Raw genomic sequence first — 12,829 nt, forward strand, 5'->3', positions numbered from 1 at the left:
CTGAGATCTCGAAAACTCTGATGCTAGTTACTTTTAATAAAAACGCTGATGCTTACTGAATGCATGATTCAATTCGAAATTCAGATTGAGGGGACGGTCTTAGGTTAGGTGCTTGCACTGTATTGCACTTAATAATCGTCAAAGAAATTAAGAGAGGGAGCGAGGAGAACTGGAGGCATGAAGTCACACTCACCATGGGGCACAGCAAAGAACCCTGTCAAGTTCCGAATGTAAATCAATGGCTGCCCTTTCTCTTTCTCTCTCTCTCCATAAATATCTAGTAACATCAGTTTCGGCTGTATATGTGCAAAACCTTTGACTTTGGATATTCATATTTCTAATATACAGACCGACTGCAGACAACCTAGTTCCAATACGTTTGGATATTGAAATTGATGGGCAGAGATGTAGGGATGCTTTCATCTGGAATCCCTCTGGTAATTTAAGATTTCTATATTCGTATGCCCAAAATATTATGCACCTATGTATTTTTCTGCTTTATCGGCTTTCTTGTGTCATTCTTAATAATATCCCTTGTATAAAATTTTAGTTTTAACTGGTCATTCTTCATGCTTTCTTACCTCAGAAATTGTGTTCCCAATGAGGTCATGAATTAGCATAATAAGGTTTTGAAATTTCTTCAGTGCGTTTGGAAAATAAACATTTAGTTCTTAGTAAGATCAATTAGTGAAGGGGATATACTTCGTTTGTCCTTTGTACTTTTCCTCCAGAGGGCGATACGACAAAGCAGTAGCCTCCCCTTTTCCGGATACCATCTTGTGACTTTCCTTAATCAGTCATTCAAACATTGATAACTTGGATTTAAATTTAGGTGTGGATTTTAGAGGATGCTGTATATCTGTAGTTATTGGCATAAAGAACCTAACTCTCTGTGTTCGCCGATCATGTCATGGCATCTGGGGGCTAACTTCATGTTTTTGTTGTTGTAGATCCTGACTCTGAAATCGTGGTGTTTGCAAAAAGAACGGTGAAAGACTTGAAGCTTCCTCCTGCTTTTGTCACACAAATCGCTCAATCCATACAAGTATTTTATACTTAACCAATGCTGAAGTACATTATAATGTGGTGTTTGCGTTTTTACCCATCTGTTACAATTATTTTGTAATATCGACAGTATCCTCACTTAGAAGACATCATTTTGTGCAATTTAAGTTTGAAACATGTCATGTGTCTGTTTCAGATCTCTCATAAGATTCTGTGGTTTAATTAACTAGACATAGGGATAACTTGCTGAGGAAAATTACCTGTTAAACTTCCATGGGGACTCTAAGATACCCATCCATTTTTGTTAGATGACCTCTTCTGTTGGGCAAAAACAGACTTTAAGCTGGTGAATGACAGAGCAATTTGAGTAGTAGCCATTCACATGTCAGGATTTGTGTTTGACCTGGCGTTTAGGTTATTTGTTCACTGATGCATATTTTATTGCATGCCATCTCTGATATTTCAAATCTGATTATTGTAGACGCAGCTCTCCGAATTTCGATCATATGAAGGGCAAGATATGTATACTGGGGAAAAGGTTGTTCCGATCAAGGTTTGGCAGTGCTGATTTGAGATCTCAGTCAATTCCTCTGAATACCAATATATGCAATTCTACATTGTTTTTTGTTTGTTTAAGAAATTGGTAACTTTACTTTCTCTTTCTTTGTTGACAGCTTGATATCCGTGTTAACCATACTCTAATTAAGGACCACTTTTTATGGGTGAGAACTGCCAAAATCTATCATACGTTCTTAAATCGTTTGCCAGAGAATCATGAGATTCATATAAATCAATGTCTTTTGTTTTGCATGTGCTGCTTTAATCATTGTCGTAGGAATGTAAATGCAAAAATTTCAGGATTTGAACAACTTTGAGAGCGACCCGGAAGAATTTGCCAAAACTTTTTGCAAAGACATGGGCATTGAAGATCCTGAAGTTGGAGTAAGCACTTGCAAATTCTCCTTTATTTGGAATATTGCAAGTTTTGAAGAAAAATATCTGATTCAATAACATGATCTACGTTTGTATTGGCATTTAGTGCCGATGCTCTAGTTAACTTCTGTAACCCTGAGTGGTTTTGTTTCTATTCATGTTCACTTGCATTGAATTATAAGCACTTCACATTAACCCAGCATTGCATTTGCAGCCTGCCATTGCAATTGCCATCAGAGAACAACTTTATGAGGTAAATGATTTTTATGGGATAAACATGTTTATAACTTTGTACCTTATTTCTATGGGATAAACATGTTGTGTCGATTTTGTGATAAGTAATGTCACTTCTTTTGCCCTCATGCTTTAGATTGCTGTACAAAATGTGACTTCTATCCGTGAAAGCAGAATAAACAAGAAAGGACGCAGAGGGTTTGAACATATTCAAGCCAGGTCTGTGTGTTAAATTTAAATTTTTTCACTTTTCGTCTTCAATGTGAAAAGCCTAAGCATTATATAAAATGATGAATTCGCATCTATACAACTCAGCATAATTTTCTTTCTTAATTTAAGTAACAAAATCTTGCTTCTATTCCTTACCCACTCTCCTCTCTCTCAGCAAGGCCAGTGGGAATGCTGTGGACTTATTCAAGTTGTTTGGCAACAAATCAAGCGTCGTACGGTAAGTGTCAACATTTTATCCTTAGCGAAAATATGTGTATATAAGAGGAAGGGTGTTCTCCTGGCATTAAAATATGATCTTCCAATGGTATCTGTTTCATTGCCCTGAAATCAATTCCTTGTTTGGTTATCTTCCGTGTTCTAGAAAAGGTTTACCAACAAAAAAGCAGTTCTAGTAGAAAATTTTGAGTCGGATAACATCAATCACACTGCAACCAAATTCCTCAACTCCAATTTTCTTGCTAATATGCATTGATTCCTTTGTTGTTTTCTGCGAGAGTTAGTTCGGTTGTATTCTACCTTTTTATTTCAGGAAGAGGAAGGAGTGGGATGTATATGAACCCATTGTTGATCTCTTATCGAATGAGGAGGTGGATGCTCTTGAAGCAAAAGAAGAAAGGAACACTCGGTGACAGAATAAGATTGTGCATTTTGCTAAATTTATCAATAGATCATCTGTTGAAACAGAGTTATGTTTGCTCAGACAGCTATAGACCCAAACCCAATGGTTCCTACATGGAATGATTGATCTCAGTGCTTTTTGCACAATTTGTTACTGCCCCCCACTTGTTATATCTCAGTTGTTGCAAATAGGAATTGCCCCAATTTTATGTTCAAAACAAACCAACCACTGAGCTCCTGAATCTGTATTAGGAAAATTTTTATCCCAGGCAGATGTATTGCATAAGATTCAATCATGTTACAAGTATTATTATATTTATAGTTAATTGATTTTTCTTTTTTAGTTCTACATAAATGGATAATAACACATTAAATTCGTTATATATTAATTTGAATTTTATCGAAATTAAATTGGGCAAGAAATTTGGGGCCGAGTGGAATGTGGGTGGTAAGAAATGATTTGGTAGAATTAGTTTTACAACAATTGAATTTGTAAAAAAAAAAAAAAGTATTTTAAAATAATAAATTCTATTTAGTTATGATCAATATTTTAAAAGTAATTAGTGTTATAAAATTATCAGACGACTATTTCAAATCGTATTTTATCAAATTAAATTTATTATAAAACAGTATAGTTGATACATTTATCATGTGAGGTGATTATTTTCTAAACTATACATTAATGGGACGACAGCATATATTATATTTGAATAATTTACGTTAATTTTAATGCACATCATCAAAACCCAAACACTATAAAATATAATTTTAAGAGGATTTACTCAATAAAATTTGATTGAATTGAATAAATTATAAAAAAAAATGGTGAATAATACATTTATTACAAGATCATGTTTTTTTTAATGATACACTAATCCAGCAAAAAAACGTGTATATTTGCTTGAATTGTCATATTTTTCTCTAGGGCATTTTTGTATCTTAATTTGAGGACAATTACAAAAAGGTTTATGGTTTATAACAGTAATTGTCAGTTTTTGGGCAGAGAGAAAACATATGAGAGACAGAGTGATATTTTGTCTGGAATAAAACCTCAAAAAGGTGATCATATCTAACGACAGCTGCATTTTACCACAGTAATGCAACAAAGCAGCATTGCGTTCCTTTCTCAACAAGGAAATATATGACAGCGCAGAAAAGGGTCGATAATTCCCGAGCACAAGAAAAAGAAATTGAAGAAGGGTTTTAGAGAGAGAATTTCGGTGAGAGAAAATGAGAGAGATCTCAAGTGGAAGAGGATTCCGTCTTCTTCTGGCGTTCTTTTCTTCGATATCGCTGCTTTTCATTTCAGGTTCTCTCGCCTTAGATCCTCGTTTGATTCGTTAGTTTTTGCAGTAGTTTTGTGTTTGTAATATGCTTGAATTTGTTTTCTCTGTGGATGTTCGTTTCTTCTTACTTGTTTTTTCTGCGTTTTGGAGAAGATTAATTTTGTTACGGTTTGATTTATTTTTATTTTGTTAAAAATTTGTTTGTTGGTGGGAGTAGTTTAATCGATTAGGTTTCCTCTCTGCCTTTTCTTTATTTTTGTAATAATTAATGACATTTTGGGTTTGGAATTGTGGGTTTGGGGGATTATAATTTGATATGATCCCCTTTCAGATTAGAGTATCTCATTTTCTGCCAAAAAGATCAGAAGAAGGAGAGAGAAAGAGGAATTGATGCAAGTATTTGAGGCAGATATGTGAAATTTTGCTGATCCCTGAGATTGAGGGAGGGGGAAACAGATTAGAGAAGCTTAAATCGAAAGGGCAGGATTCCTACACAATTCAATGGACATTTTCATTTAAAATCTGGAAAATGAACAGATGATAATGCAATTGGCGAAAGAAAAATTATGAAGCGATATTTACTCAGCAGCTATTGGAAATGGAAGACGGGAAAGGCAACGAAATGGAAAGTTTTCCTGAATAATGAAATTCTGTGCACTCCGGCAAGATGAGCTGCTGGAGATCTAATTCCTTGTCTAATCTCTCTCTTTGCTTGCTTTTATCACAACATTCCGTTGCTTCCCTGTCTGCCGTTACTTTCCTCAGCCAACATCCCGATATTTAAGTATTCCGTAGTCACCGAGAGGCCCTTGCTGTCCCTCGAATTGAAATTAGTTAGTAAGTTTGGGAAATATATTTTTCTATGTAACTCAACTTCTTTGTGTTCAGTTGAGGGTAATATTACTTTAGTGGGTTATAGAACACAAACTGAAGTAATAGTTCTTGCTTTTTAGATGTAGAGTTTCGGAAAACCACCGCTTGACAGAGGAACTTCAATGATATCTCTCTTAGAAAATTCACATTTTATTATGTTTTTATTATCTTCAACCCTATAATGCGATGTGTGTTTGTCAATTTGGCTTCAGGAGTCTTGATGTTTCTGGTTATTGCAATCTATGCTGTTTGTCTGGAGGCCCTTACCTTTTCTCAGCTTCTTGTTCCAATGGGCTTCATTTGGTGTATATATTACTGAGTAAATCTTTTAACATTGTTGTCTTGATAAGTTTATGTTAGTTTTGTTGGTAACAACTTTCATCATAAAAGCATGATATATATGATGCATTCTGGCTCAGATAAAATTTCTCTCCAAAGGTATTCCTCAGCAAAAGTAACTGTGGCGTTTTCTTACTCTTAATTCAGGAAGTTATCGTCTTTTTATCCACTAATTCCTCTAAGGTATAAATTCTCCATGCAGCCTATTCCGATGATTCGCCAACTCCAAAAACTGAAATAAAAATGGTACGTCATGGTGGCAGCGACAGATCCATGATAGCACTTGTATGTTTGGTGCTCGCCACAGTTGCTCTGTTATCATTTTTCCTTTTCAAATATTGGCAAAAGAAGAAACGCGATGAGCAGTACGCTCGTCTGCTGAAGCTGTTTGAGGAGGATGACGAGCTTGAAGTTGAGCTTGGTCTACGGGACTGAGCACGTTTGGCTTTTGTATTTCACTGTTCGTTAAGGTGACAACCCCTTTCTGTGTAGCTGGATCTTCTGTTACTTTTCTTGTGCAGTTTATTTATATTTTCTCTGAATGAATGGTTGGATTTCAAGAGCTTATTTCCGACTTCATCTATTGCCTTTAAATGAAAGTTTCTGTTTACTCTATCTTTCATCAGGTCTGCATGCATTCATTGGTTACGATCTTGTTGGCCCCGGTTTCCGACTACCATCTCCCGCGAAGATCTAAATGGCACTTTAAGCTGGGCAACTCATAGAACTAGCTAATAGCATCTTTCCCATTTGCAGGTTGTAGCATATGTACCAGGGATTTTGAGTTATTGTTTTTGGAGAGTGATTGGTTATACATATATGGTGATTACTGGCCAAATCAATTGTTCAAAGTTTGGAATTCCTATTTTTGAGTGTATATCTGAATAACTGATGTTCATAGTGACAACTGGTTCTGTACTGTGCAGTAGCAATTGGAAACTAAATCACTCTTTCTTTGTGTTCTCATTTTCAGTTTTAAAACAGTAATTAAAGTGAACTTCTTTCTTTACACCTATTCTCTTTGATAAATGTTGATTCTTCAATGTAAAATACCATCTTTTAACTAATACATATTTTCTACTGTTCACTGAAAATGAAAATACCAAAAAATAGAATTGGGTTCATCAATCGAAAATAATTAGTGTACAGTTTAAAAAATACAATTAATCATAATAGCTTTTGTTATGTTATGTCTCGATTTTGTCAAGATATTGGATGAAAAATGGCGATATTCACATAATTACAATTTTTTTAATGTTTCTCTAATTTGATAATTTTACCTTCATCCCACTCACGTGTTTTTTAAACACTTGTCATTTCTATGTATATATAATAAATAATTTTTTACGTTGTACTAAAAATATGCAGATAAGAAAATTATTAACACATTTAATAATTTTAATTAACGTGAAAATTTATTTGTTAAACGAAAACAAACATTAAAATTATTAAATATAATTTTTCATATATAATTACATATATTTATCTCATCACACAAAACATGACCTATAACTAATTATTTTTTTGGGTTGTGCGCATATATACATCTATACTGATGTAAAGATATAAGGGCCCTCTATACTTGTGAATGATAGTTAATATGCATTATTTGTAAATATGATAATTATACCCGGTGCTAGATATGGTGGTTAATTTTTTTTATTTTTTTTCTTAAATGTAATTTATTGATTTAGGTATTCTATTTTTATTTATAGTATATTTTTATAAGAAATTGATTATTATATATAGGATAATAGGAAAAACAAAAAAGAGTAGAAAGTCAAATCACTTAATTCTACGTCAGCGTATACGTTTGAATACGCGAATACGTACGTTTGTATACGGAAAGAAGGAAAAAGGCAGGCACACAACAGATACATATATATTCACACTAGCACGAAATCCTCTTTCCCCACTCTCTGTCTCTCTCTCTCTCTTACTTCACAATTTCTCAATTGTCTCTCTGAATTCCCTCTTCGATTTTCTCTCTCTTTCTCTGCATGGCCACTTGCAAGTCCAAATTTCAAAATTAGGGCTCAGGGGAAATATCACCGATCGATGCCCAAAAACCGCGTTTTGAGATGTAATTTCAGGGCTTTGAAGGGGTTATCTTGACTGGAATTTGAGTTAATTGAACTGCTCCTTTTTTCTTTAAAAAAAAAAAAAATTTATTGTTAGTTGTAGAATCGGTGTTAGGGTTTTGTTGCACATGAAGGGTCCACTAGATCGAACGAAGGTGGTGCTGCGGCACTTACCGCCGACGATTTCTCAGTCAAACCTTGTCGAGCATGTTGATTCTCGCTTCGTTGGCCGCTACCTTTGGCTTGTGTTTCGCCCTGGGAAATCCAGGTAAGGTTTTAGGTGCAATTATGCTCATCTATTTTTAATAGAAAATGCTTTGATTGATGTTACATTTTGCTGTTTCTTTTTTAATTAATAGTTGGATTGAGCAGGAACATAAGAATGTCTGTGTGGAGAGTGTGTGCTAGTTTTAGTTTGTTTTTCAGTTTAGAAGAATTCAGGTGAGCATTTGATTGATTTGTGATGGCTTGAACTTTTAGAACAGGTTTAGGAACTTAAAGTTTTATTTTCATTTTTCATCATATTTTGCTTTTGATATGGGCTCTGCTGGATAGGATGGCATGCAAGCTGCACTGGTGTTGCATGATATTCACGAGTTCAGATAAATGTAACTTATTTCCCAAGCTATCAATGACCAGGAACAACCCAGAGTTCTGGGGGATACTGGAGAAGTAGCGAAATGCATTTATTTTGTCGGATGCTTGATGGGTGGTGGTTGATGATATGATCTCTGCCTTTATTTTTCGGTTTGGTGGTTTGGATTATCAGGCGTTAATATCCTGGTGTACTGATTTGCATTTTTGCATCTATCTCTCTTTTATGCCTCTGTGGTACTCTGAGTTAATGGAAGAAGTTTGTCGTTTTCAGGAATGCTGTGTCACCTAAGCAATTTATGTTCTGTAAGGTTTATGCTTCTCTTGAATAATTGAATTGTTGGAAGTATTAGAATGGTTACTGGTACTGGAATCCTAGGGAAGTAGTGTGATGCTTGACTAGTTACTTGATAGCATTCTTGGTTTTTGGTGATATGATCATCTGGCTGTACTTTTCAGTTTGGTGGTTTCGATCGTTGGGCATTAAAGCATGAGGGGTTTATTGAAGAGAAATTTGATGTTGCAGTGATATCTAGATTTTAGGACTGTAACGGCCATTAGCTTATGGTTCCGAGTTTTCTCCGGAGAAGCTGTGTAACTGTTTATTGTTGGGATTTGTTGCCAGTTTTGAGGGTGCCACTGCCACATGGCATTGAGTGGGACCATTGATAATGCAAAAAGTTACAACTTCCACCATCTTCGATCTTTTAGAATTTAGTTCCCCTAGTATGGTTAGGAATTTTTCTTCAGGAAAGTATCCGTAGTTGTTTTGCTTTGTTACTGACCCGCAGATTTTAGTGTTTTGTTCTATGGGATATGTGGAAGTGGAGAGATTTTCTGCTCATATTTTTATTGAGGATAAAATCTTGGAGACCATAAAAAAGTGAAATTTTCATTTTCCAGCACCAACCGATTTATGTGGCTGCTTTTTCTTCTGGAGTTATGGGATGAATGAGCAAATGATTAGTAGCAAGAAATGAATATAAGATTGCCAAGACATGGAACAATGCATAGTTCAAGAAATAATCTTAAGATTGCCATTTTTTGGATGTTACAATCATTTTATCAGCTTGTCTTCCAATCTTTTTGGACACTTGTTCAGTCTATAATTGGCTCGTATCTTTTATGTTTGTTCAGTTAGAATAACCAGACATCATTACAAATGTTAACCATGCATTTCTAAGATTTCTTTGGCATTTGGTTATCTATTATCTGTATGGAGTTTATAAGTATGGCAGACAGGTATAATGACCCTGGTCATAGATGGTGCTAATGAAAACGTAACTATCACCATTATTGTGTTCTTATTTTAGACCCGGAACCTTCCTGAATATAGACATGTTAAGCAGCTGTTGCGAAAGTATCTTAGGTCTGCACATTCCTACTTTCAAAAAATTTGTTTGTTTGTTAATGGTTGGCTTTGCATTTGTTGTGACAATAATTCTGTGTGGAAACTCATCATTATTACCATTTTCATGATGAAAGAGGTTTCAGCCAAGTTTTGTTTCCATCACTAAGTGCTCGTAGGTAATTAATCAAGTTGTTTCTACTCTCATTTCTTTCTGAATTCATACATTTGCTTTTGCAGCCTGAAGCATCCAAAATATTCTAGAGCTTACATCGACTTTAATAAACCAGAAGATGTGATTGAGTTTGCTGAGTTTTTCAATGGTCATGTTTTTGTCAACGAGAAAGGTAATGTTTTAGATGTTTGCATTCAGTCCACGGTGGATTGACAATATGATGGTCTTTTATTTATTTGAGCTTTACTAGGTTTGCTTCATTGCCAGGCTCGGTTTAACCTTTAATGCTGTTTGATTTAATGAAATGGATTTTTAGTTTAGAATCTTTCTGCTATGCATAGATATTTTAAAAAATTCGTTATCTGATTGGGACTTTCGACCTCTTCTATCTTTCTAGGTTCTCAATTTAAAACAATTGTTGAGTATGCTCCTTCCCAACGTGTTCCAAAGCAGTGGTCTAAGAAGGATGGCCGTGAAGGCACTATATTGAAAGGTAATTTGTGTCTGCTGATTGCATGTGGCGTAGGAGCCATCATTCACTCGCTTTGAATATATGTTGATTTGTTGACTAACGTGTAGATCCTGAATATTTGGAGTTCCTTGAATTTCTTGCAAAGCCCATAGAGAATCTTCCCAGTGCAGAAATACAATTGGAGAGGAAGGAAGCAGAACGAGCAGGTCAGTCTTAATTATATATCAGCTCAGGCGTTGGAAGTCAAGCAAACATTTGAGTCATGAAATTATTATAAAATGAAAATGACAATTGTTTTCAGTTTTTTAATTGATGCTTGCCCACTTTGTTTTAGGTGCTCCTAAGGATGTCCCTATAGTAACTCCTTTAATGGACTATGTTCGTCAGAGAAGAGCTGCAAAGGGTGGAGCTCGGGTAGGAATCTCATTATTTTTGTGTGCAACTGACCTTTTCCTCTCCTTTTGGAACATATCAGAGCAGCTAGGTTGGTTTACTTGAGAAATACATGAATCGTTTCACTCTTAAAATATTTATGGGTAAAGCTTTCCATATTATTTGCTTCTAATGGCTGTTGTATTGTCCCCATGTAATTTGTTATGTTTGCCTTTACCAAGTTTGTCTGAACAATAAAAATATTCATGCATCTGGTTAGCAGAGGTCTCTCTCCACCTCTTCTCTCTCACTCTTTCTTGCCCGTGTCCGCACTCATTTGGTTGAAGATCAAATTTTGGTTTGCCCTTAGTAGGGGAATATGGGTATTGGGAACTTTTTTTGGCTTTGTTTTATCATGCTTTATATTGAGGTCAAAGAAAAATATTTATCTTTTAGAAAAATGGGCGAAGCATGAGCAGAAGTCGCGATTTACTGCAGATGAAAGCTACTGAAATTGAATACTTAGGTACTTAGGGCGGAGCGTGCTTCTGCAACAAGAAGGTTCTTGTTGTGATTTCAGGCCTTATGATTCGTCAATATGTAACTCCTATGAGATCTTTATTTGACAGTTTTGGTGGTTGAGTTGCGGATTTAAGTATTGGTAGAAAAAAGGGATAAAACAGAAACATGTTGGAAACCTCTAGACTTTTAGATAGGTAGAATTATGTAACTAACTTGCTTTTGGAAATTTTTTTTCACTAATTCTTTTATTGTTGAAATTATTTTAATTGAGTGAGGCCATTTCTTTTGGAGAGGCCAAAAGCTACATGGGAACCTGACCATGGAAATTAAGCTCTAGACTTTTAGATAGGTAGAATTATGTACTAACTTGCTTTTGGTATTTTTGTTTCACTAATTCTTTTATTGTTGAAATTATTTTAATTGAGGCCATTTCTTTTGGAGAGGCCAAAAGCTACATGGGACCCTGACCATGGAAAATTATCTGCTAGTCTTTTTCTTTTATGTATACCACTGCAAAAATGTAGGATGTGGGTTCATTTTGAATTTACTAACACATCTGAATTATGGTTTTGCTTTTTAGGTTGGTTGTAGTTATGGGATTTGTATTCCTTCTCTGTTCTTTTTCCTGTGGCAGTGTACCCTTTGATTGCCACACGTATGTGGATCTTTTGATGGAAACAATTTATGTACCGTGTTTCTCTTGTTTTCAGTTATCGTGGATAATTATATGATCATCTACATAATTTCATTGCTGCTTCCCTTTGTGGAGCTCTTGGTTAACTTCGAACATGCGCTTGATTTTCTCTTAACCCTTAATAGAGATCCATGTTGAATGGAAAGCAAGCTAGAAGGGCCAGTGGGGTATCATCAAGGAATCCAATCTCAGGTTCTTCAAAAAGAGGCTCTGATAAGAGGAGGGCTTCTACTACCATGGTAAATGGATATTCAGTTGTGATTACTTCAGACTGTGTGAATATAATGTCGAGAATTGGTCCCCATGATCATAGTTTTTCAAATGGTTTGTAATCCCTGTCCAATGAAAGATTTTTACTCAAAATGCAATGGAATTAATTGTTGCGAAAAATCTTTGCATAAATGGCTACATTAGTAATAGGTACCAAGATACAGATGCAATACAGTTTAATGAACTTTCTGATATGATGCATTTTTCCTTTCCTTCTCGATCTCTTTCCTATATTTGATTACTGAAAACTAGCACGATATCTTGTATTATTCACTTGCTGATGACTGGATTACACTCTTGATGTTTGTATTTAATTCCATATATACCCCCTACATGGCAGTCCTTCCTGAACTCGGAACTGTGTGTATCGCTTTGATCTGGTATTTAAGTTTATTGTCTATACTGTTCGGTAGTCACCATAAACAATCTAGATCTTTATGTTGGGCTAATGCACTCTTCTCCTATTTCTGATTATTACTTCTAAATTGTTGATGGTCCTGTGTTAGTGGAACTTAGCTTTTCATAATGAACTTTACAGTTTTTCCAGTAATGTAGGTGCTTACAAATATGCTTTTTCAGTCTTTTTTGTTCGGTTCACAAGTTTACATATGTGCTTATATGTACTGTGATATAGGATCAAATATGTTTCTTTGATCTGATGGTTATAATACTAATGTGTCACTTATGTATTATGTGCAGTATGTATTAAGAGACAGCTCCAAGATTGTAAGCAGCATAGACAGCTCAAGCAATTCTCTGGTTCCCAAACAAGATGATCAACA

The 12,829-nt window shown here is 35.1% G+C and overlaps 3 protein-coding genes across 5 annotated transcripts in view; all 3 read left to right on the top strand.

Annotated features, from left to right (window-relative positions):
• LOC105169081 (chromatin structure-remodeling complex protein BSH) overlaps positions 1-3,317 on the top strand; it is a 4,826-nt gene extending 1,509 nt beyond the window's left edge. For all 3 annotated transcript variants that reach the window (XM_011089358.2, XM_011089357.2, XM_011089360.2), the window contains 10 exons: positions 85-230; positions 349-437; positions 951-1,045; positions 1,487-1,558; positions 1,680-1,727; positions 1,864-1,947; positions 2,153-2,191; positions 2,309-2,391; positions 2,558-2,620; positions 2,933-3,317. In XM_011089358.2, the coding sequence (XP_011087660.1) occupies positions 178-230; positions 349-437; positions 951-1,045; positions 1,487-1,558; positions 1,680-1,727; positions 1,864-1,947; positions 2,153-2,191; positions 2,309-2,391; positions 2,558-2,620; positions 2,933-3,032 (726 nt within the window). In that variant the 5' untranslated portion in view covers positions 85-177 and the 3' untranslated portion in view covers positions 3,033-3,317. The remainder of the gene's footprint in view (positions 1-84; positions 231-348; positions 438-950; positions 1,046-1,486; positions 1,559-1,679; positions 1,728-1,863; positions 1,948-2,152; positions 2,192-2,308; positions 2,392-2,557; positions 2,621-2,932) is intronic.
• Positions 4,042-6,466, top strand: LOC105169082. Its single transcript, XM_011089361.2, has 3 exons — positions 4,042-4,330; positions 5,722-5,989; positions 6,146-6,466. The coding sequence occupies exons 1-2, from the start codon at positions 4,252-4,254 to the stop codon at positions 5,952-5,954; spliced, it is 312 nt and encodes a 103-aa protein (XP_011087663.1). The 5' UTR covers positions 4,042-4,251; the 3' UTR covers positions 5,955-5,989; positions 6,146-6,466.
• Positions 7,422-12,829, top strand: part of LOC105169421 (regulator of nonsense transcripts UPF3-like) — a 10,114-nt gene continuing 4,706 nt past the window's right edge. Inside the window, exons 1-7 of the mRNA XM_020696050.1 lie at positions 7,422-7,868; positions 9,783-9,889; positions 10,115-10,210; positions 10,297-10,395; positions 10,524-10,603; positions 11,903-12,016; positions 12,747-12,827. Coding sequence (XP_020551709.1) covers positions 7,729-7,868; positions 9,783-9,889; positions 10,115-10,210; positions 10,297-10,395; positions 10,524-10,603; positions 11,903-12,016; positions 12,747-12,827 — 717 coding nt within the window. The 5' untranslated portion in view covers positions 7,422-7,728. The remainder of the gene's footprint in view (positions 7,869-9,782; positions 9,890-10,114; positions 10,211-10,296; positions 10,396-10,523; positions 10,604-11,902; positions 12,017-12,746; positions 12,828-12,829) is intronic.

This window comes from Sesamum indicum, linkage group LG8, assembly GCF_000512975.1.
Source record: "Sesamum indicum cultivar Zhongzhi No. 13 linkage group LG8, S_indicum_v1.0, whole genome shotgun sequence".
In the NCBI taxonomy this organism is placed as follows: Eukaryota; Viridiplantae; Streptophyta; class Magnoliopsida; order Lamiales; family Pedaliaceae; genus Sesamum; species Sesamum indicum.